This window comes from Aquila chrysaetos, chromosome 5 (assembly GCF_900496995.4).
Source record: "Aquila chrysaetos chrysaetos chromosome 5, bAquChr1.4, whole genome shotgun sequence".
In the NCBI taxonomy this organism is placed as follows: domain Eukaryota; kingdom Metazoa; phylum Chordata; class Aves; order Accipitriformes; family Accipitridae; genus Aquila; species Aquila chrysaetos.
This window is the reverse complement of record NC_044008.1, coordinates 58,888,009-58,913,071: the sequence shown is the minus strand read 5'-3', so window position 1 is coordinate 58,913,071 and position 25,063 is coordinate 58,888,009. Positions and strand designations below refer to the sequence as shown.

General features: G+C 34.9%; 1 protein-coding gene across 7 annotated transcripts in view; it reads left to right on the top strand.

Annotated features, from left to right (window-relative positions):
• Window positions 1-25,063, top strand: part of DENND4A (DENN domain containing 4A) — a 69,026-nt gene that overhangs the window by 22,192 nt on the left and 21,771 nt on the right. For all 7 annotated transcript variants that reach the window (XR_005932311.1, XM_041123234.1, XM_041123235.1 and 4 more), the window contains 16 exons: window positions 546-615; window positions 2,208-2,377; window positions 3,062-3,303; window positions 5,562-5,628; window positions 9,075-9,133; window positions 9,807-9,951; window positions 10,525-10,700; window positions 12,590-12,690; window positions 14,624-14,842; window positions 15,091-15,236; window positions 20,006-20,139; window positions 21,029-21,164; window positions 21,776-21,982; window positions 22,088-22,216; window positions 22,494-22,638; window positions 24,713-24,832. Coding sequence is in view for 6 of the 7 variants with exons in the window: in XM_041123234.1 (XP_040979168.1) it covers window positions 546-615; window positions 2,208-2,377; window positions 3,062-3,303; window positions 5,562-5,628; window positions 9,075-9,133; window positions 9,807-9,951; window positions 10,525-10,700; window positions 12,590-12,690; window positions 14,624-14,842; window positions 15,091-15,236; window positions 20,006-20,139; window positions 21,029-21,164; window positions 21,776-21,982; window positions 22,088-22,216; window positions 22,494-22,638; window positions 24,713-24,832 (2,266 nt within the window). In the remaining variant the exon portion in view is untranslated. The remainder of the gene's footprint in view (window positions 1-545; window positions 616-2,207; window positions 2,378-3,061; window positions 3,304-5,561; window positions 5,629-9,074; window positions 9,134-9,806; window positions 9,952-10,524; window positions 10,701-12,589; window positions 12,691-14,623; window positions 14,843-15,090; window positions 15,237-20,005; window positions 20,140-21,028; window positions 21,165-21,775; window positions 21,983-22,087; window positions 22,217-22,493; window positions 22,639-24,712; window positions 24,833-25,063) is intronic.

Genomic DNA, 25,063 nt, shown 5'->3' with positions numbered 1-25,063 from the left:
GCGATTAAAATAAAAATGCAGGCACAAAAGAAAATTAAGTATTAAAGTAATACACAAATGTAGTTAATAACAGAAATATTGCACTCTGTGTGTATATTCATAAATGTGTGCTTGTATGTATATATATCTGTCTATATATACCTTTAAGCCATAAGTTTAACAAAGTGGAGAAAGGTTTAAATATTTATATGGATGATAATCATACTTAAAATTCTGTAGTTGTGGTAACAAACATTTTGGAGAAGAATTTATAGATGTCATGCTTCAGTCTATAAACCAGCTCTGTTTTAGAGGTCAGGCTGATGCCTGCCATGGATTGGTTAGCTCAGAGCTAACACAGTACTTTTCTTTCAGTTATATGTTTGTGGCCATTGTCAGAAAGGATAGTGTAGCAGGCCCGAAATTCCTATATCTTAATGCTTTGTACTTTTGCGTGTAGATTATGGTTCTTTGTAAACAAGGATGAGGAGGTTTTCCTCCACTTTTTTCTGTTACGTCTTTGTTATACTTCATCATGTAATCCAATAATTTCTTTTGTTTTACAGTGGGGCTCAGCAGTATATTTATGTTATAAAAAGTCTGTGGCAAAAACCAACACCATATCATATAAAGCTGGTATGTAACTACTATTTAGCTTTTTTAATCTTTAATTCAGGTTGTACAGGCTTATTTGTAATGTAATACATTTTTTGTCAAATAATTATTTGACAAAGGCACTGTCTTGGCATTATCCAAAAAGGAATCTTTTCCTGAAGAATTCTTTTAAAATAATGTCCTAAAATAAGCCTTAGAATTATATAACATGACCACTTTGTTTTAAAATTTGCTTTTAATTGGAAGCTCAGTTGGGTTTTGATAGGTTTCTACAAACCTGTGTGTCTCCAACCTCTGTTTTTGCTGCTGATAGCTGTCTCTTAAGGATGTATATATATATAAATGCAGAAGAAAATACTGCAAAAATTATTTGATGCATTTTCACCATCACTTTAAGAAAAACTTTGAAGAATACTGCAGACTTCCACGCTGCCCTGAACATCAGTGGTATTGAGCTCTTTTAAGTATTTTCGGATTGTGTATCATCTTTATGGTTTTTTTTATTTATAAGACAGTATTAGATTTGCTATGGCTCTGATGAAACGTGTTTGTGGTTCGTTTTTTTTTTTAAAAACCCTGATTTCATTGGAGTGCAAGTCCTGAGCATGATTCAGACTTAAGCTTTAATTCACTTTTTTAATTCCCTTTGAGATGCTGCTCTCTGTAAACAACAGTAGTTTAGGACTAACTAAAAGTTGGACAATAAATTTGTAAATAAACAAAAATTTTAAAAGGCCCCACATCTGGTAATAGCTTGCACAAAATCTTGTTTCTTGAGGGCAAAAAACCCACTGCCCTTCTTGATTACCAGTTTTTATTGCTTATTAATATTTCACTGTATATTAGAAAAGAATGTGTAATGATTGTGTTCTCTAATGCAGAGAAATCCTAAATCCCTTCACACAATATTCATTCTCAGTTTGGAGTCCCCTGGGTTGGCAATAAGAAAGGATAGATTGCTACAGCTGTATGATGTAACTGAAGACCTGTATGTTAAGAGCCTCTGCTTCAGAACTGCATGTTTTACAGCTATGTTTAAAATTTAAGTCTAAACACATTAGTCTGATAGCACATTAGCTGAATCCTCAGCTGAGGTGGATCAACATAATTAATTGGTTTGATTCTATTGATATTAAAAAAATAATCTATCTAACATCAGATTTTTCAGGAAACTTTTGTTGGCAAGAATTAATTGCTTTCATAATTGAAAACCTCAGTCTTATTTCTTAATTATTCAGGTTACCATTTCTTTTTAACTAAATTTTAAATCTTTACTCGTACTAGTGATGAATGCGAACTATTGTAATAATAGCTGAGATGCACACAACGTGCAAACGGAAGAAGATAAATTAGTTGAGAATAGTTCCTAGAATAGTAAGTAGGACTTCAGTCCTATGTTTTAGTCAGGTGATTTCTCCTCAGGCCTTGGAAGCATGCTGCTGCTTTCCAGCTATTCACTATGCCTCACAATTTACAACTTTCTTTTACTGACCTTCTGAAGTTAGTGTATGCTCATAGACGATTTTTCTGGGCATTTTTTTATGGAATGAGCTATTAGAAATATGTTTCTGCTATTCCTTCTATAACTGCCTCTTTACAAATTGCCTTTACAGGTTTAATATGCAGATATCCCGAAGAAGATTATGAATCATTCCCATTACCAGAATCCGTGCCTCTTTTTTGTCTACCCATGGGTGCAACGATTGAATGTTGGCCATCTAACAGTAAATACCCTCTCCCAGTTTTTTCTACATTTGTACTAACTGGAGCATCTGCAGAAAAGGTATTTTGAAAATGTAAAAAAAATCATTGTTAATAGTTCAAGTTAAAAAAATTGGTTGTTTATCTGTTCAGGATCATGATAATGCATATTTTCATAGACAAACTTGAATCTATTAATTTGGGCTTAATTCAAAGACTACTTTAAAGATTGACTTGCATTTATTTCGCTGCTGGACTGTTGATCATATAAACCTGTACTCCTTTGCTTTCCAATCATGTTAGCCTTTGAAACTACAGAGCTATAAAAATTCTGACTGCATATACATGCAAGTATACTATTTCTATTGCAAGCATGGAAACAACCGTGCATGTATATACTTGTTCTCAAAAGTAAATTGGATGTCAGAGGAATACTGCTTTGAGTTGCATATAAAGGATTCCTAAAATAGCTTTAAAGGCAATTGTAGGAGCAGTTGACTGTAGTTGTACTCTGTATAATCATTATTTTTTCTCTCACTTAAATCATTTCATAAATTACTCTTTCTCATATGACATTAAGTGTTTTAAATAAATAGTAGACAGTCTGGATTTTCACAGCCATAAGAATATTCCAGAATAGATTGCTTCAGTAGGCGATACATTAATGTAACATAGTCTTGATTTTCCTTGCATGTTTGGGGTTTGTTAGATTTCTCTGAAGATTGAGGCAGATTTATTGACTTCAAATCAACTATGTTGTTTGCAGGTATATGGTGCTGCTATTCAGTTTTATGAACTGTATCCTGAAGAGAATCTCACAGAGAAACAAAAATCTCAACTGGGATTAGCAGCTGCTGTTGAGGGAAAGTCAGACACATGCAGAACAGTTCAAACAAATAAATGCATCTGTCTGCTCTCTCACTGGCCTTTCTTTGATGCTTTCAAGAAGTTTCTTACCTTTCTGTATCGTTACTCCATTTCTGGCCCACATGTCCTACCCATTGAGAAGTAAGTAATTTCAAAAATCCGTAACAGTAATTTCAGTTGATGAGAGCTCATTTTTTACTTACAAGTTTCCTATAATATCCATTTGACTCTAGTCATCAAACATTAAATATAGTGGTTACACTAGAGTAAGCACTTCTCTCCATTGATTAAATGTATCTTTACCTGCTTCCTGAAAAAGCCTAGATTTTTATTTATGACTTAAGTGCCCACAAAGATATCTCTGAAAGCCTTTTTTAATTAGCTTTGCACCCTTTAGGAGGTGCAGGATTATAAATCCTTTCTTAATGTTGCATACATTAAGTTAGAAGAATGAAATATGTAGTTTTGCATTTTTTCAAATGCTTATTTGTTGTGTAATGAGAGATAATAAAGCAGATTGAATTTTTTTGCACTAGTAATCCTCCTCTATTTATGATAAATAAACTTCATTTCCTTCTTATATAAAGGATTTCACATTTTAAAATGCAGAGGAAATCCTTACATCCAAGAAGTGGTTGATATCTGTAATTGATATGTAACACCGCTTAACATTTCTAGGCTAACGTAACTTTTTAATGCATCAGATTTCAAATGCAGTATTTGCTTTTTTATTTTATTACACATCAGTCTTTTTTCTGATTAAACTTCAGTATTAACTTTTATGAGACTTTGAGTTTGTAGATTAAACATTTTTTGTGATTGTTTATCCACTTCTTTATTCTACTTTGTATCTACTATACTTGTTTTAAAATTCTGATAGTGTGAACTTCCAATAATGAAGAGATTTTTTTTTTTTAAGCTGAGAACTATTTTTGGGTTTTGAGTTTTGGGAATGAATAAAACGAGAAGTAAATATGATAAATGTTTTATTAATTTTGATTTTACAGATTTATTTGCTTATTCTGATTTCTCTGATTTGTAAACTGGTCAATTTACTGTGGATAATTTAAATATAGCTACACTGTCTTGCATGAAGTTAATATAGTATTAGCCTAGTTTCTTCAGCTGTTTTAATGATGATTAAGGTTGTCTGTGCCATACGTGCGTATTTGAACATTTTCAGTCAGCCCTGCTTCTGCAAGGCCTTTCCCTTGATGTTTGCTGTATGTTCCATATTTCTGCCACCATCTTCATACACTGGTAATAAAGGCAAAACCCCAAATCTGTTGTCAGCCTGATTCCTTTCCTGTTCTCATTTGCCATGGGGCTGCACGCAAGGGAGGTCAATTGAGGAGTGGCAAAGAGGAGGCACAAGACTGCTTCTGATTAATGCCAGTTATATGATTATAGAACCGCAACCAGAAGTTAAGCATAGCACAATTACACAAATTAAAAACACAGTAAAAATGTTTTGTTTGGGGTTTTTTGCATACATCTAATGGTGTAATATGCAGCTACATTGAAATATATGTATGAAGTATATAGTTTTGAATCAGAAACATGTAAAATGAGTCTTCTATATAAATCAGTGCTTATCTGTGGGTTTGAATTTCTTCAAAATTTGGTTGGTTGTCTGTGTCATAATAATGGTGAGAGTTGCAGAAATCAGAGTAAAGTATGTGCTGTAGCATGCAGTTCATGATGGATTACCTGTTTCTTCCTGAGTTTCTACTGATTGCATGTAGTTTCTTTTAATGTGAAAGTGTGTATTATGTAGATCTCCTACACTTTTAGAACTTCTGTAAGTTTAATCAATTCATAAAACTGAGAACTTAATCAAATTTTAAAAACATTTTTCTGTATTTGTAGTATATGGAAAAAACTTTAACACTTTTTTCATCAGAAATCTTACATAACATTTTGTATTTGGAAGTGAAGAAAATGGATGTGAAGAAAATGGATGAACTTAATGACTCTCCTTGACACTCAGCTGTGAATATTTTTTTTGCTAATAACGAGTGCTAGTCTCTGAGGTATAGTGCTATTTCAAGCCAGTCTCAGAAGCATGATTGTAAAATGGTATTGTGATACTCAAACATCAATATTTCTACTTTACAAATATTTAAAAAAAACCACCCAAACCTCCATGTAATTCTTCAGTCTCACAAACTAAGCTTGTAGTCTGAAAGATATTCTGGCCTGCCATTAGTAGAAAAAAAGGTTTCAAAGGTCAGAATATCCCTGTAGGGTTTGGGTGCTGGGTTTTTTGCTTTCTGTCTTCTGAATAAGTATGTGCCATTTTTATATAATAATTTCTCTTACTGGCAATAATTTTATCTTGATGTAAGGCAGTTAAAGCTTATAATTTCTACTAAATCAGTATTTTTCTTCTCCTCTAGACACATTTCCCATTTCATGCATAAAGTTCCTTTTCCATCCCCTCAGAGGCCAAGAATTCTAGTTCAGGTAAGTGTAAATTTCTTCTTAATAGCTATGTTTTAAGTGAAGACAAAACAGCTGTTGAACAGGTTAGTAAATGGAAAATATAATTTTTATGTTCAAATTTTTTTTTGTTCAGAATTTTTTCCTAAATGCATACACTTAATTTTTACAGATCTCTCGCTGTTCTGTTTCCAGTTTAGTTAAGGATTTGAATGGGATATTACAAGAAACTGTTTAGTGAGCTTAGAACTTAATTTTTTTTTTCCAGAGTATATGGAAATTGATGAAAAACTACTCAAAGTTGGCATCTCGTTTGACTTGCAATAGCTTTTGAACTCTTTTCTTCTTGCTACTGTATGAAGGCTGAGTGTAAAATAAATAAATAAAATTAAAACCAGATGTGAAGCGTATATTGGTGATTACGCGTTTTCCCAAAGGGCTTTGTGCTGTCCTCTACATAATGGATAGCTCTTACTGAAAACTGCAAGAGCCATGCACGTTCAACAGAGGCACGCTTTATCAAATATGACCCTTATTCTGTCCTACCTGCAAGACCTAGCATATTTTACTGTGTGTGAGTGAAATGGTATAATTGCCAGAATTAGGTTACCTGTTATTTGAAATTTCAGCCATGTCACTGTTGGTAGGAGAGAGGAAATACCTATCTCAAAGACTTCTTAAGTGCAGTGTTATTTAATCTTCCCCCCCCTTTTTTTTTTTTCCACCTAAGAGGCAAAATGGATAGAGACATGTTAAATTTTATTGCTGATAAGACAGCTCTATTCCAGTTGCAGTTATTCTACCAATCCTGTGGTTTTGAACAAATTGTTACAAAATGATGTTACTCTCTGTTACTACTTTTATGAAATAAATTATGGAGAGCCCTGTGCAGTTTTCAGTCTTAATGTAATAGCCCATATGCTAGTGAAGTCTTTCAGAGTAAATACAATCTTGGCTTATGTCTTTATAGAATGTATTGAATATTAAAGATACTCCTTAGTGTATTTGGATAGTCTAAAGAAGTGACATTTATTACTGTTACTGAAAAGGGGTTGGAGAACAGTTATACTGAATGTGTATCTGAAACTTCTCACTTTTATTATGATTTTAAAATTCAATTCACAACCCAGTATTTTTACATCTTGGCAGTTTTTTTGTATTCACAGTCAGTAAAACATTTGTGCTAGGGAACACTAAACACAAATTTACAGGGAACTATAAGTGAGTTTAGAGAAAAACTTTTACTTTTTTTGGTCTGAATTTTTAGGGAACTCTGTCAAAGTATACATAGGCATATATCCCAGAACAAAGTCTGAGGACCTAGATGTAAGTGATGTGAAATTATGTCTGTTATACCTTATTTTCAAAATGCTCTATGCGTCAAGTTAGTACAACTTTAGTAGCTGATAGTACAGATGGAGAACGCCCTGCTTTTAAAGTAGGCAGTGGTAGTTGAGGTCTGCAAGTACCAGCTTGCTTTCCAGCTGCTTTCAGGGACTTTTGAGTTGTGTTTGATACTGCACTGAATAAAATCACAGGTGATTGTATCTAAGATGTTTTCCCAAAAATAGTGTGGGAAATGCCTGTATTCTTGAAAATTGCAAGCTTTTAGGATTCCATTTCATTGAAGAAATAGTAATTTCTCTCTGAAGCTTGTTAATTTAACATGTGGTTGTCTTTTGCTAAATAGTCAGTATAGCAAATCCTTCTGAATATGTGTTGCTGTAGAATGTCTCACAAGTGCCTGTATGCTTTCTGAAAATGAGACCTGATATATTTTAGTAACTGCATGTATGCCGGTCTGGATGTGTAACCTGTTCTTAGATCCTTCTTGGTGTCTGTTACAAGTGAGAGAGAACATGGCATTTGTCTCACTTAAGTTTCAAAGAAATTATAGCCATTAATAAAACATTCAGGAATGTTCCTGATTGCCAGTTTCCAGCTGCCATTGTTGACAGGTTGCTTCTGGTCTGAAATCTGCTAGACTCTGTTCTCCATGTTCTACATCCCCTTATTACACTGATGTTCCTGTTCTAATGATGTATCCACAAGCTGCAGACTTCAGGAGCGTATTGAATAATATGTTTCTCCCTCTGAAGAACAAGGGCAGTAAGTGCCCCTTCAGCCTAAGGGAGACATGCACTTTGAATGCTTGATTTTGTTTATCTGCTTTTGCTGAAACACAAAAGTCATAGGACATTAGGCTGATGCTTCCTTTCTGAGGGTAGTTTATGAAGGTTACCTCAGGCTGAAAAAATGAGGTCTCTGAATTCTTTCACTGAACAGGCTAATGGTGGTTGTTTTCACAAGGTGACTTACTTGAAGACAAATCTAGCATATAGAGTGGTATGGCCATCCTCATTTGTCGTTGAAGCTAAATGTAGCATCAGCCTTCTAAAGCTCTGTTATGTGAAATATGCAAGGAAGCAGTATTGCATAGACTCTTGTTAACATCCTATGTTTTGTGTGTCTATCCAGGCACAGTGTTTGGTGACTTAGTGCTTCAGCATTTGTATTACTAATTCATCTGATCTTCTGACTTCTATTGTCTGGTCATCTGCAGTGGGGTCTAAGGTGAAACATACGCAAAAATGAAATGTTACTAAAAATTGTCTGCACTTGCAGCTTAGTTGTACAAGTTACTGTGACTTACTGAATTACTACTGCTACTTGTATGTGTGCTTTTATACAATAGATAAAAAATGCATGACCACTTAGCAGGGCAGGGAGCATTAAGCTAACTGGTATCTTGTTACCTTGGATTTACTATGGCTGAAAATGTCAGCTGAGCTTTGATAGATTGATTGTGTATCTGTATTTTTGTACTCATTTAAATCCTCCCATTCATGCTGAATGTATGAATGATTTCTCTTGATGTCATATCACTGTAAGAAAGAAATGTGAATTAATAAGATCCTTGTCTTGGATCTTCAACTAATGCAAATTTTAAAGATTCTATCAAAGCTGAGCTGTGCCGTTTCTACCAGCTAAAAGCCTAATTCTCATGTCTTCTGAAGAAAATATTACTTTACATTGCAACCTGCCATCTGTCCCCTTCATGCATTTTATCTGTCTCTTTCCCCCCAAATCCATAAAGAATCCCCCCCAGCCCCTGAAAGCTGTGTATGAACTATGGGTCCTCACTTCCCTTAAAATACAGAAGGCTTCATTTTTCAGCAGTTAATATATTGAATTTTTTCAGTATTAGGTAGTTTAAATTCCTCTTTATGAATACGCAATGTATTCAATTCTGACTAAGAAAGGAAGAGCATGCTTTGCCTGTTTTTTACTAAAAGATACTGATGCATAGCATTGCATGCCACTTCTTACAGTGCTGTACAACTGGGCTATATAAGGTTCAGCTTAGTTTAAATTTTGGTTTTAGGTGTTCTTTGTTATAGTTGTGTAATTTCTAATAGATATTTCCAAAGTTCAGAATAAAAAAAAATTATTTGGAAATCTTTTTCCAGCTATCTCCACATGATAACCTGATTCTTAGCCAACCTGTGTCATCACCCCTTCCACTGAGGCAAGTAGCAGTATCTTCTGTTGAATTGTGAAATGTATTCTGACTCTGTTGCGGAAAAGATTTGGTACTTCGAGTTGTAATTGTGCAAATTAACTTACCGTGCCTGGTACCTTTTGTAGCTAGTGTATCTGAAGTTTATCTATGTAATTATATCTGCACCCTGACAAAGATACATACTTAATGAACAATATCTGTGTGTTTTCAAATAATTTTAGTGGTTCTTGAGGCAGAATATAGATTGTTAGATCCCCTTTCTAGGAGTTGATACCTGGGCTCCCAAGATAGTGCAGCTTTTGTATTGCAGGGTAATTAAAGGAGTTCTGTGACTGTCTTAACTTTCATGTCTCTGTGCAGGAGAATGATTAAAGAAATGTATGTTGTCTCCCTGTAAATTGCTTCTCAAAAAGAAAAATCATCATGCACATATCCTGAAAATAGTCTAGACTGATTGAAGAGTCTCAAGTAATCATGGTTACTATTAGGAAGTAACCATTCTGCACTGAACAATGAAGTGTACAAGTGGTCTGCCTTGCAACCTTCTTCAAAAGAAAGATTTGCAGATTTAAGTTTACAAAATCCTACTCTAATGCCTTGTTTTCTGTTTAGTTATTGAACATTTCTTTTTTTGTTATGGTCCCTTGTAACTCACAAGTGTGTTTATATTCTGTAACAGCGGAGGCAAGTTTTCTACACTACTTCAGAATTTAGGACCTGAAAATGCAGTAACTCTACTTGTATTTGCTGTGACGGAACATAAAATTCTCATCCATTCATTGCGACCTTCTGTCCTTACTAGTGTGACAGAGGCATTAGTCTCTGTAAGTAATGTTTTTTTAAATCAAACACCTGTAAATGGAAAAAAATGTTTTTTACATAAAATCTAAAATTAGTAGTAGTGCTGTTAGGCTTAAAGGTAACTGAAAAATAAGAATAAAAATAAAGATCATTGGAGAGAAAAATCCACGTTGCTAATGATATCCCACGAAGACAGAAGAGAGAGTAACTGATATTGGTTGTTTGTGTGTAAATATTGTAAATAAGCATGTTGTTTGGTCATCACAACGCACTAAATAAGAGTTCCTGATTTGCCCAAGTAGCACTGTATTCTCTCTTGCAGAATTTTAAATGCATGTTATTTTCCTGCCTGTCTACACTGAACATTGTTTTGCTACCTCTGCTATATACAGTCTATTATACTGAAGAGCTTTTTTCTACAAATTAAACAAACTGCATTTTTTTATGTAATAATCTGCATCTAGATTTTCAGTAATAATTATCTGCCATGTTAAATAATTTTGAAGTGGCAAGTTAGTGAAGTGTGGTTTATACTTGCATAGACTATATTATTATACATGTTTAACCTATGTTTTTGTCTCTGCATATTTTCAAAGATGATATTTCCCTTCCACTGGCCTTGCCCATATATTCCTCTCTGTCCCTTGGCACTGGCAGATGTGTTAAGTGCACCATGCCCATTCATAGTGGGAATTGATTCAAGATACTTTGATCTCTATGACCCTCCACCAGATGTTAGCTGTGTTGACCTAGATACCAATACAATTTCTCAGTAAGTATTTATTAACAGTTTTTCTTCTGTGTTAATTTTTTTGCTTCCTGTTTTCAAAGGCAAAACCTAGATTTTTGGCAGAGCTTTTCAGAGGTTTAAAACAAACACCACCACCACCTCTTTGTAAAATATTGTTGTTCTTGAAATGAGCACACTAGAAATGATATCTCCTGTTCAACACGGCAGATTGGAGGTACAATCCTCGTGGAACATTATTGCCTTTTATTCTATTACATTAAAATCTTACTGCACACGTTGGCACGTGTCCTGGATTAACCATATTGTGTCTCACTTCATTGTCCCTGGAGGAAAATAGTAATTTTTGTTTTTCATGATCAGCTTTCTTAGTGCTGAAGAAATTCTAGTATCTTTATATGAGCATCTGCTTGAAAATTATAAAAATTAAATCATACTCCATATCAATATGGAGTATAGGAACTCCATGTTGAGAATTAGAGATGTGAACTTTCATGGGTGAGAGTCTTAATTAAGACTTAAAATCATGCCATGATTAACAAACTGAAATAACAGTATTATAATATTTTTCCTTCGGAACTGTGTAGACTACTATGTTTTTCTGTAATACTAATCACCTGTATCTAAAATACTAGTAAGGGATAGCTGTGCACTGTTAAAAACATTGGGAAACAGTCCATATTGTTATGATATTCAAAACAAAGAATTATTTATTTCCTTGTGATGATGTGATTACAAAAATAGACAGAGGGTAAGGCTTCTAATTCAAGGTTCTAAAACAGAAAAATTAATTAAACTTGTATTTCATAATTAAACTTTTATTTCAGTATAATGTTTAATATACTCAGTATATACTTAGTATGATTTCTCAAAGTCTTTGGTCAGTGTTCTTCTGTATCATCCTCCTGTTGGTAGCAGTCTTTCTTACTATGCCTAACTAAAAACTTTTTTCTTCCTAAATTTTCTTATTGGTGCATTTATTATTGCTTCAGTAGTTGTGTGTGGATTTAGAGAAGGTTGCATATATTAAGTATTTGTAAATAGAAAATTTTATTAAGGATTTTATGCTGATACCAAGTTTGTATAGTAATTTTGCTCTGAAGGTTTTTGGGAACTAGTTCAAACTAGGCTGTGATAACTTTGGTTTTGTTACTTTTTGGTTAAGAGGAACATGTTTGTGCATTTCTTCTGGTATTTGTCTAATTAGCTACATAGTCACTAATGGAAAATAATTTATTTCCGGTTATCTCTGTTTTCATTCTACTTTCAGCTGATTTTCTATGCATTTTCTTAGAACAGATTCATTCCATTTCATCGTATGGAAAAAAGTGTCAAACAAATGCTTAGTATTTTTGCAACTTTGTGACTGATAGGGTCTTGAGGCTTGCTGGTGCCCTCTGTTGACAAAGAATGTTGTGATTTTTTTTTTTCATCATGATAATGATATAGTTAAGTCCAAATCTATATGCACTAAACACAAAGCAGTTACCAAATTGATTTCAGGCTACTACGAGCATTCTAGTTACCTCCATCCTAGTTTAAGTAATTACAGCTCAGAACATAGCATGTGTGGTGGTTGCTTGTGCAATGGCAGGTGCTTAATACTATTAATAAATCTTCCATGAGTTCCTAAGTGGATTGATTTCAGTGCTAAAGAGTGTGGCTGCATAGTCATCATCCTGAAATATGGGGCATTGGTTGGATGGCTGTGATCAAATCTCCATATAGTGAATCAAGTTTGACTTTGTTGGTTGGTTTTCAGTCCTTCTCAGTCCTGTTTTAATGGAGCAAATTGTATATGTTTTCCTATTTCTCTGGTGGGATAGAAAAATCCTCTGAATACAGTCCTATATGCACACATATTCCAGTGTATACTCATACTCATACTTTTTTTTTTTTTTCCTTCCTTCCAGAACTGGAGATAAGAAAGCTATTGCATGGAAGATCTTACCAAAGAAACCGTGTAAAAATCTGATGAACACTTTAAGTAATTTATATCACCAACTGGCAGAATGTGAGTGGGAAAGTACATAGTAAGATTTACGTTGGATAGAGTGTGCCATATTAACAGATAAATATAGCTAATTAAGTATGTTCTTAAGTCACCTTTTACGCTAAACATAATGTTTTCATACAGAATGGGAAAATCTGTGCTTTAAGTCCAGAGATTAGAATCCGTGTCGGGGCTTTTGGGGTGGAGGAGACTTCCATATGTATATAAGGTGATGCTCAATAGATATCCCTTTGTATTGGTGTTATTCTTCTAGCAAAAAAAAAAAAAAAAAGCAGAGCTTTTATGAGAAGGGAATAGTAAAGCAAAGAGTAGGCCAGGACCTAATAAACTTCAAAGCCTGCTCAAGTCTGCTGATGTCTTGATGATTGAGATAACTTTGACGCTCAAACTGATGGTACTTTACCTAAAATTTTAAGATGGAAATAACAAATGTTTTTTTTAAACATTGGGTTTTTAAATGTATACACAATTACTGGACATTTCTAAGATAAAATTGGTTGTTCATAGAATCCTCAAATATTGCAGAGCAAGGTATGTTTGAACCTTGGTGTGACAAAGCGGAAAAAATGGATCGGGATGATGTTAGTGAAATTCTTTAAAACAAAACGTTTGGAAATATAAATGTAGTCAAGGCCAGCTGATGTGCTTGGGCATCATAGCTAACAGGCTTTGTGAAGTCCATCAGCACTCTGACAATAGTTGTCTGCTTAGAAGGTGATTTCCATAGGCATTGGAGGGAGCCCTGAGGAGCAATAATGCAACTGTAAAATCAAGTTGCTGTGGCAGAGTCAGCAAGTGGTTAAGACTTAAATCAGAGTATGAAAAGGATGGGATTGATCAACACTGCATGTTTGAGAAATACATACCTGGAAAGCGTATTGCATGAGATTTTCGTAATTGTCACCTGGATTTAGGGCACTTTTTTGTTAAAGGCTGTTTATACCTTCTTGGCTATTGAGGTCACTAGAATTTAATTGTCCCCCAATTAGAATGTACAGAAACAGAAGTTTAGCGGTGTGTGCTGCACAAAAAAATGTGTATAACTGATGGGTGATGAAAATTGTCTGTTGCTTCAAAATTCTGATATATTTTACTGTGAGGATTTCTTTAAAAAAATTTCTAAACCTTGTGTTCTCTATGCTCTATAAAAATAGAGTGGTACTCCATAATAAGAATTTAACATGATATCAATGTATGGTCAGATATAATTATATTATGTGGAAAGACAGTAATGAAACCATCCTTTCACTTTTTTGAGATGTTATTAGAATGTTACCATTCTTTGTGTGTGTAGCAGTGAAGTCTTAACTAGAGTTCTGATGGCTTTAAAATGTTGATTTAAGAATAGGGATTTTGCTAGATCTTTTAAAAAATGCCTGCTTTCTCTCTGTATCAGTGTTTTGCATTGTGTTGTGTTTTGATGGCTCCACTTAGCATCTGAGTGGTGTTTTTCTGTGTATATAGGTATTTAATATGTATAGTCCACTTTTTGGGAACACTTTGAAATGAAAGGCACTGTAAAAAAAAGGAAAAAAAGAGTAACACACACATCCCATCTATGTGTTTGTCCTTAAAATATGCTTCTTTAATCAGCTCTTGTATAAATTTTCACATGTTTTTATAAACAGCTTTCTATGAGGGTTTTTTTAAGCTCTGTCCATACTGGTTCACTCTGTTGCTGTAGTAACTAATGTGCTGAAAAGGTAAATGTATCTTGCTTTTGGTATTATCCAGAGATACATAAGTTGTGTAAGGTCAAGCTGAATCCATTGTCACATGTCATCATTGAATTTAATTGCATATATTTTAATCTGTTCCAAACTTAATGGAGCTCAGTAATCAGTGAATCTAGTAGGATAGAGAGAATTTATTTTTTACCAATATTGGAAAAGAAAAATTATGGGAAATGTTATAATGTTGTGTTTTTTCACAGTGCAACAGAGACCAAGAGAAGATGCATTAATGGAATTAGCAATGAATGACTACGATTTTAATTCTGGGAAGAAGTTGCATCTGTTAGATTTGGAAATCCAGGAAGCATTCCTGTGTTTCATGGCCTCAATACTAAAAGGTTACAGGTCTTATCTCAGGCCGATAACAGAGGCACCTTCTGAAACAGCCACAGATGCAAGTTCTCTGTTTGAACTACAAGGTGAAGAGTCATAAACTTGTCTTATGCATATTAATGTATTATTTTAGATTCTCTCTCATTTAAAGAATAAAAACATTTGCAGTGTTAGTGTTGTGAATGATGGTGGAAATGTAAGTGCAGAAAAAATTGCATAGTTAGTGGCAAAGATTACAGAAAGGTTCTTGCTCGTTAGTAGAATGTATGCTGACTTTTTGGTGAGGGCTTTTTTGTTTTAGGCATTCTTACATGCTTCTGATTTCACTTTATAGGTTTCCTCAAAAGTCGAGATCGTTCACATCAGAAGTTCTACACACTGATGACCAAAACTCAAATGTTTATTCGTTTCATTGAAGAGTGTTCTTTTGTCAGTGATAAGGATGCAAGCCTTGCATTTTTTGATGACTGTGTAGATAAAGTAAGTATGTCTTCATATGCATATGGTTTAACTTCTGCTTTTGCTTACATTATCCAATATAGTACAAGAAGAATATACTTGAAGTGTGAGTTTATTTGTATTTTTTCTTCCTTTTTTTCTAGTCACTGGAGCTTTCCATTTTCTGTTTTTGTTGGGCTTTGTTTCATTTTCTGCTTCAAATTCTTGAAAGTGTAAATACAATATCATGAGAACAAATTAGAAGTGCTAACTTTTACATATAGGTAAGCTTCTGAAATACTGGCCCATAGTAAGAAGTGTAATATTCTGACTGTGAAGTAGTAACTTTGAGCTTCTTTATCAGAGCATTACATTCCTTAGATAAAACTACAAGCATTTAGGAAGGGGGTTGATGAGCAGCACACTAAAAGATATAAGGCAGTCTCACTATTTTTAATCATTACAAATAGAGGGTTCCTTGACCTTTTTTTAAACAATATGCTGGCCAGTTCTTTCTAATAGTAATTCTCTAGTTACTCTTGGAGAATTTTTAGAAGGCTTGTACTAAGAGCAAATAATTAAAACAAGTCTTTATCAATTCTCCTTTCATTCATACTGCTCTCACTCGCTTCCCCCAATTCAAAACCTGCTTGCTGATGTAAATATTTTAAATATAGTGCTTGTATTGATACTCTTCTCTTGGATAAGAATATTTTCTAATGACCTTGTTATCAAATATTGATAGATATGAAATGTTTGGGTTTCTTAAAGTAAGCAAGATTTATTATGGTGTGTCACATACAAGCTTTGCATAAGTTGACATTTTTTGTGGGTTCTGTTACTCTACTGTCATGTTTGTGTTGCAGTAAAGGAATACCTTGCTATCTGTTGCTATGCTATTCTCGGTTGGTAATGAGAAGGAAAGGCAATTGTTAAGGATTATGGGACAAGGAGTGTGAAAGTGCAACATGATCACAATTGGTGTTTTTCTTGAAATAAATTTAGGACTACTTCTGGACTGGAGCTCATAGAATGTTGGATTTCCCAGTTCAAAGTGGATTTCTTTTTTAGTCTTCTGTGGAAGTATCACTCAGATTTTTAAAAATCCCAAGATATTTATAAGAAAGGTCCATATTAGTATAGTGTTGAGCACTGTGAAGAACTAATTTTCTAAAAAGTACAGGTATATTAGCTTTTGAAAATTCATTATATTTTCAAAGAGGGTCTACAAAAGTGTTTTGAGGCTGCTCAAAATTTGTTTCGCATTAGTTTTTGTTTTCAGAAGAACCGAAACCCACAATCTTATATCCCTGTTCACTTCTATTGTAACATGAAAGAAATTTTTATGAATATTATAAGAAATTCCACACCTTCTTGTCATCTTACTGGCTACCTGTAACACTCTATTCTGGGACACTTATGCTGAAGTAATACACAGTTGTCTAGGTTTTCCTGTAAAGTAGGTTACCTGCTGTTTGTTCCACAGGCATTAATACTGAAGACTGTGAAAACTGCTATTTACAGTTTCTATTAATGGCTATTTCTGCTATGAAAATGCAGAAGAGCTAGAAGGAGTTGTTTTGAAAACAAATCTGAAAGCAATTAAGTTCAAGTTTGAGAGAAATACAAAAGCATGGTCTAATGGTATTTGATGCTCTTTATAGCTTTTGCTAGTCTCAATATTTTATTACTAGTAGTTCTCGAAAGTGTGCTTTACAGTTCTACAGCATGAGTTGCAGCTATTTCTGGGTTGTAAATTGATTTAATTACAAACATTTCTGTAATGTTCACTTGATTATCCTATAGTTCCTTTAAAAAGCCTTCAACATGTAGCACTTGTTTTGTTGTATGCCAGTTAGTGTTTAAAAATGGGAGGTCTTATAGACAGGAATTTACATACCCCAGTGACTAAACACTATTGAGCAGTACTTAGTTTCCATTGTGTTGCAGGTTAGTTCTCTGACTAATGTTCAATAGGATTTTTATTCAGAATGCGATGACTATGTAAGTGTCAAATTCTGTTACATTACATTTTATAAAACGGTTTATGAGGGCACTGAAGTTGATGCCCTAGCTAAAGTTATCTTGCCTGGGAATTCAAGCAGTTCTGAAAAAGTAATGCTCAGGTTGGTGATGCCACCGTGAGACTACACATAATCTGTGGAGCTGTTGGAGCTTTTACCTTTTCTAAAAGGTTAAGTAGCCACTCAGACAGCTGAAGCAGAGACTCATCTGTTCTAATGCCAGTTATTTTGCTAGTTGATGTTGTGGGCAGCTTCTTTCCACTATAAAAAAAATGCTCATGACAGTGCCATGAGAATAAACTTTACAGAAAACACTTGTACTTTAAGCTACTGGTTTTATTGTATTTCACTGGTGAAACTTGTAACTGTGGGGTTTTTACATCCTTAGAAGTATTTAAATTGCCAAGTAAGGTTTTGTTTATTTCTACTTTTCAGGAGCCATATGTTCTTGCTACTTGGCTGGTTCGATTTGCTAATACTTTCCATCTGTCTCGTGCAGTAAAATGTGTAATTAAGAACACCTCTTTGTATGTTTATCAAATTTTAAATATTCAAGAATTCTACAGAAACTACTTGATATATTTCCACCTCACTGGAGGGAGAGAACTGTGGAATATGCTTCTTTTTGTACATTAATTCTCTGTTGCTAAACTCTTAAGGCATGAAGAACATGCATCCTTGGGTTCCACAGGTTGCTTATTCATTTCTTTGAAATAATGTACCATTTGGTGGTAATTTGGTTGCCATTTAAACCATTTAAATAATGGCTATAAATGTAAACTGTGACTGTATTTGAGTTGAACACTGGGGCCATCAATATGTGAATAAAAAGCACGTTCAGTGTGCTACAGAATAAATAGTTTTTGATAGAGCCAGCTCTTTGAGATGGAGATGTCTCATGCCACAAGCAAAAGCAGCACTTCTGAGGTATTGGAGGAGACTCAATTGGTGACGGAAGATCAGAGACAAAGCAATACAAATATCAGTACAAATATCAAGTAAAGGCTCTCAGATGGAGTGTAATACATGTTATATTTGCTCTGTTCCTAGGGGTTTCTGTAATGCGAAGAGTAGCAGTAGGAAGCTTGTAAGTTAAAGGCTTGTCTGTCCTTTTTCTCAAAGGGAGACAATTCATAGTTTCCCAATATCGTGTCTGGGGTGGCTGAATTTTGCTTTGGTTCTTTATTTTTTATCTCAAGCAAAGGAATGAAATTCTTTCAGTAAAATTGTTGGACAGTTTTCTCCCACTTGATCCTGCAGTTTGATGCTTTGAAATTTGCCTGGAGCCTTGAAGTATGTCTCTGCTGCTGTCTTTAAAGCAGGGGCATTAAGTTGGGAAGTGTAAATTTCTCCTCCTCTCTGCAACAGCAAGGCTAGCAAAGCAAAGATTTGTGCTCAAATTGCCAGTTACAAAGCTGAAAACAAAACAAAACAAGTGCAACCATAATTTATGTTTAATGATAGTATTATTACATGTTGCCTTTGTTATCCATGAACTGAATTTCTGTCTCTTAGCTATGGGAGGACAGGATCGCTGTATTTTCACACATACAACTGTTGAGTTATGTGAAAGAGAAAAAAAATCATGAAGCTACCCTTCACCTTTCAGATTACTGTTTTCTTAGAAAAACAGTTACTTCTATCCCCCTTTAATTTTAGTAAGGTCACACATTTTTATTCCATTATCTCTTTGAACTTGTGTGTATTTCTGCAGTCTCTGCAAACTAGCATGACCTTAATGACTATGTAAGTAACTGAAATTGCTAGATAGTGTTGTTCGTAGATTCTGTATCCATCAGACAATTGGATAAAGTTTGTTATTGTTTTCAGTGGTTGTCATAGTTTAACCCCAGCCAGCAACTAAGAACCATGCAGCCACTTACTCACTCCCCGCCACCTTGTGGGATGGGGGAGAGAATTGGGGGAAAAAAAAGGTAAAACTCGTGGGTTGAGATAAGAACAGCTTAATAGAACAGAAAGGAAGAAACTAATAATGATAATAACAGTAATAATAAAAGGATTGGAATATACAAAACAAGTGATGCACAATGCAATTGCTCACCACTCACTGACCGATGCCAAGTTAGTTCCTGAGCAGCAATCCCCTCCAGCCAACTCCCCCCAGTTTATATACTGGGCATGATGTCACATGGTATGGAATACCCCTCTGGCCAGTTTGGGTCAGGTGTCCTGGCTGTGTCTGCTCCCAACTTCTTGTGCCCCTCCAGCCTGCTTGCTGGCTGGGCATGAGAAGCTGAAAAATCCTTGACTTAGTCTAAACATTACTTGGCAACAACTGAAAACATCAGTCTGTTATCAACATTCTTCTCATACTGAATCCAAGATACAGCACTATATGAGCTACTTGAAAGAAAATTAACTCTATCCCAGCCGAAACCAGGACAGTGGTTGAAATAGAGGGGGAAAAAATAGCTCCTATTTTCATATTTAAAAATAAATTTCAAGTTACTGCTGCAGTTGGACACATAGTTCCAGAAATGGTTGTATTCAGAAAGATTAACATCTTTGTACAACTACTTATAATACTTACCTGAAAACAGTCAATTCGGAGTATATCATTGAACATCAATTATTGTGTTGCAGTAAAGTTTACAAAAACGATGCAACACTTACTATTCTCATTATAACTTTGCAAGGCATCCTTACTTTTAAGATGCAGTCCTTTGATGCTGATACAGATTTTTGTCCTGCTTGACCATATAGCTGTAACAGCAGAAAATACAGTAACACTAGTAACTACTTTTTCTTTTAACATAACTTCTCCAGGTAGATATGGACAGAACTGGGGAAACACGACTTATAGAGCTGGATGAGTCATACAAGAGTGAGCATACAGTTTTCATAACACCACCAGAGATCCCTCATCTGCCAAATGGTGAAGAGCACCCTCTACAATACAGGTAACCTAAGGACACAGTAGGATGCTAGCAAAAATCCTAACAGCTGCCCTTGTGGAGTTTAGTTTCTAGGTTCTTGTGATAGCCACAAAGCACAGATTTTTCCTGTCCTTTAATGATGCTCAAGTAAAAACATGTATGTAAAATGGCTAGTGTGCTGGCTCTTTTGAATTTTTAATGATTTTGTGTGTGTGTGTGTACACACAGAAGCAATAATACTTAATAAAGGTGGCTGTGTGTTCACATTACGTTGTGCTAGCTGTTGACACTTTTTAAGGTTAAAATTGAAATTAATGGACCCAGTCTGTTGGCCTGCTGCTACTACTGATAATGATACAAGCTGCAGGTGCTGTTTGGAAAGAGAGAGTACATTTCAAAGAATCACTGCAAACTGGTGTTACTAATTTAGTAATTATGTCAAATGAGTTTGTCTATTGGTTTCTTCATCAATTCTGAGAAACACTTTTAAATCTAATTTAATCTTTTAGGTAGTTTGATGTTGTTCATATTGATTTTTATACACCTCTGTCATGTGGCGCTCACTAGGGACTAAGCCACACAGATTTTATTTTTTTTATTGACTAGAATCAATACTAATGCATTTGACACATTAAAGAAAGAAAATGCTATGAAAGCAAATGTATTTATCAATTTAAGCTGCTTACACTGAAATAACAGGTTAAGAGACTGTGCAGTCTTATGAAACCATGCAGATGGATTACTAAACCACTTTGTCAATGATGTCTTTAAAAGTTTACTTTTGTGTTTTCTGTTTCCTGTGTAGCTTCTAGTGCAACTCTGTAATTGATTTCATTTGATTTAATTTGCTGTTATGTGACGTGTTCACTTTGGGACTGCCCTACAGGAGTTAAGTGATGCATTTCTTTTACAGCTATAATGGATTTCCAGTATTAAAACTAGATTTGTTTGAGCGACCTGAAGGATTTCTCACAGCACCAAATAACAAATTGTCGTCAAAAGCCAGTAGTCCCAACAGCCCATCACCAATGTTCAGAAGAACTAAACAGGTACTTGCAGGTATTCTTGTAGTGTGAGGCGCTTTGGAAAGTGAGAGCTTGCTGCCTTCATCTTGAGTTTGTCTGTAAAGACTGACTGGCAGTGGCTGCAGCCTAACTACTGGTTCTTCGCTGATACAGTAACTATAGGGTAGCCACACTAATTGTTCTTTGGATGTTTACCTGTGCTTCTTGCCTACACTGTATCGTACAGGGCCCCTGTACAGATCGTCATTTGCTGTGCTGTCCCTATACCTTCCGCATTCTTCACACTGTTCTCCATGAGCATAAACTGTTGGGCTTCCACAACCACTTTTTGATTGCTTTTCAGTGCCCAGGGCTTTAAGAGGGGCTCTAACTTTCAAATGTTTCTTACAAAAAATGTAGACCAAAAGTAATAGACATAAATTTAAAGAAATGCAAGTTTTTAGGAGGGGAATATCACACAGCAACTGTTTTTGGTATTACTCCTTCTGCTTTCATTTTCTTTCCCACTTTGAGTATGTTGTTCATATTTATGTTGCAGTTTCTGTAGGTATAATGACACATGTTCAGTTTTTAATATTTAGGTTTGTGTAATGTGTGTGTAAATATACACAAATAATCTTTATGATTCTTTACAGGAAATTAAATCTGCACATAAAATTGCTAAGAAGTACTCATCCATACCACAGATGTGGTCCAGGTGTTTGTTACGTCACTGCTACGGTCTTTGGTTTATCTGCCTTCCTGCGTATGTGAAAGTGTGCCATTCAAAAGTCAGGGCTCTGAGAACTGCATATGATGTGCTACAAAAAATGCATACCAAAAAAATAGATCCACCTGATGAGGTAAAATAAGTCAACCTCAGAATTCCAGAAATAGCCCATGAGTTTTATTGAATGGAGTACGTGTTTGACTATAGAAGCACAATACTAACTTGTGTGTATTTTCAGGTATGCTACCGAGTACTCATGCAACTGTGTGGACAGTATGGTCAGCCTGTGCTAGCAGTGAGAGTGCTTTTTGAAATGCAGAAAGCTGGTGTTGACCCTAATGCCATTACTTATGGCTACTACAATAAGGTATGTATTTTTGAAAGAGGAGGGGAAAAAAAAAGAGAGACATTTTTATCCATGCAAATAGAAGCAAGCAAAATAAGGGAGCAGTTCAGATCTAATTCTGTCATTTCTAGTAACTGAAAGAAACATAAGACAGAATAATTGTGTTGTCTTTGTTTTTGTAGGTTTGGAAGTCTACTTTATAACTGCCAATGTAATCCAATTTGAAATTTAAGTTAATGATTTCATACCTGACTGTTCCTTAAGATGACTTTACTTGACTCTGATATTTCCAAAATAGGCTGTTTTGGAAAGTACCTGGCCTTCAAGCAATCGAGGTGGCTATTTCCTATGGATGAAAATACGAAATGTTGTTTTAGGAATAGCACAGTTTAAAAAAGCATTGAAAAAGCTACCAGCAAGCACCTCGCATACAGCCATTCCTGGTATAGTATTCACATCCTTTTTTTATTTTCATGCTGATAAGAAAAGTATTTCAAAAAGCTTTCTGTTGTGAATTTGGTGATAAAACCGTTTTAGAGAAAAAAAAAAAAAAGTTCTTGCATAATTTTTAAAAAACAGCTTTTTCATTTGTCTGTGAATCTAAAATAGTCTGCTCTTTATTTATTGTATCAGCTCTTCATGGAGACAAGATATGAACCTGAAAGCGATACAATAATTATCCTTGTTCATACAATAGCCAGTCTCGTAACTGGCAGAAACTTCTGTCCAGCCTTGCCTTTTTTTTTTTTTCCCTCCTTTTTGACGTTAGTTAAGAAGCAACTAGAACTAGTCCTTGAGCTTGTAGTACTGTTTGCCAGTTCTGCATACCAACTGAAAGGACCGTATTTATTTTTGTGTAGAAGATAAGTACAATATTTGAGGCTGTAAATTTTGGTTTTCTTTCCTTTTCTTTCCAGTAAAGATTTACGTGATGTGTTCAAATGGCTATATTACCATGCTGGTGATTACCTGTAGTTTGTATTTTTCATAGGTGCTGCTATCCACAGTAATTATAACTTACTACTAGTAAGGCAAGATAGTACATTTTAAAGTACCAGCAATATAGTTAGTTTAGTTGTCGTTGACCTTGGAAGACCTTCACAATATACATGTATAAATGTATGAAGATCATCCAAATCATCTTTCCAGGTCCCTTCCAACCAGGGCTATTCTATGATTCCAAATACGTACAAATAAATCTTTGCCCTGACAAACAGAATAGATATGATGACCTTATGGCTAGAGTATTTTTCCTAGACTCAGGAGACTACAGTCCTACTTCTGGCTCTATCACTAGCCTTCTGGATTACCTTGAACAAGTCTATTTTATTTCTGCCTGTTCTTCAAGTAGCTGACCTTCCTGATAAATCACTTTTTTGAAGCCCATCTGTGCAAAGCAGTATATAAGAGCTTAGCAATGTTGGTTGCAACTCAGACCATGTAAACTAAGGAAGTGTAATTAGTCCTTTACTAAGTAACTGTCATTTATATAACTAATGGTATTTGCTTTTGACATTATCTGATTTTTTTGAGATTTCTTTGCCTGAAAGCACATAGCTAAAATGCATGCTGACTCTTCAGGCACTCCCCCAAATTTTTCCATAAATTCCAGAATATTTTGTTATCTTTACAATAGCAACAAGGTTTTACCCTCTCTGTAGAGATTCAGTGCAGCATCTTTAGGGAAAAGAGGGAAAGAAGCTGACTTTCAGCCATGTTGTACCCTCTTGACCCTGGACAGGTGCTTACTGTTATCTCCTAAACTGCATGAGAGTAAACCCCCTAAAGATGCTATGGGACTGCTGGAGACTTCAGGTTGACCTGGACAAAGGACATGGAATGCATGTGACTTGAAGTGCTCACTTAGTATTTATAATGAACAGAAACTTTGTTATCTGCTTTGTTAATTTGCTTTATTTTGGTGCTAATGCTTTATAACAGCCTGGAGGAGGAACAACCATGTTAGTGTTAAGTAAATTTGGTTCTTGAAATCAATCAGTCAATCAGACTATATTAATTACACTTGGGGCACTGTTATGTCTTGAGAATGACCAGATAGTGGCTTGAATGTTTGCGGGCGGGGGGGTGGGATTGGGTTGTGTTGGTTATTTTTATTTTAGTCTTATTTTGCAAAAAGACTCATGGAGGAACATACTACACTAAAATGAAACCATGTTTAGATGCCTTCCAGAGTTCTTGAAAAGATGTGACATTTTGATCAAATAAACCAGGCAACAGTTTCAAAGACAAGCAGTGCTTTAGTACAGTATTTTAAAAGAAATGTTGCATATTACTCCTTTAATTTCACCCTGTAGAGCATTGCTTCAATGTTCATACTGTCAAAGTAAGCCAATCATGTTTCTCACTGTTTTTTGTGGCAAAATGTTCACTGTTAATTGGAATGTACTTGATAAGAGGCCTTTGAATTGTTGTGGATATTTAATTTATTCTGTTCAACAATGTCACGCTATTAAATACCATAATTGTCTTTATTCTGTCATTGCCCTGTTATGATAGGGGGACTTTCAGACTTTGGCAATAACACATCATTCAAAGAAGAAGCCAGGCAAGGGAAAACTTGTCTTCAAGATATACTAGAACAAAAAGAGGACAAGAGAGAGAGTGACTCCAGTTCTCGTATGTATCTTGTGAATACAGATAGCTAGTTCATTGTGGATAAATAGGGATTTCAGCAAAAGCTAAGTGGGGCAGATGTGGGGTTTTTTGGTTGGTTTTTTTTTGTTTTGTTTTGTTTTTTTACAGTGAGTGTATGTGATAATGCCAGTTTATGCCCATGCCTTAAGTTCTTTTCTCTAAATGTAATTTTCTAGATGTCTAACGGTTTAACTTTTAATATTACAGTTCTTT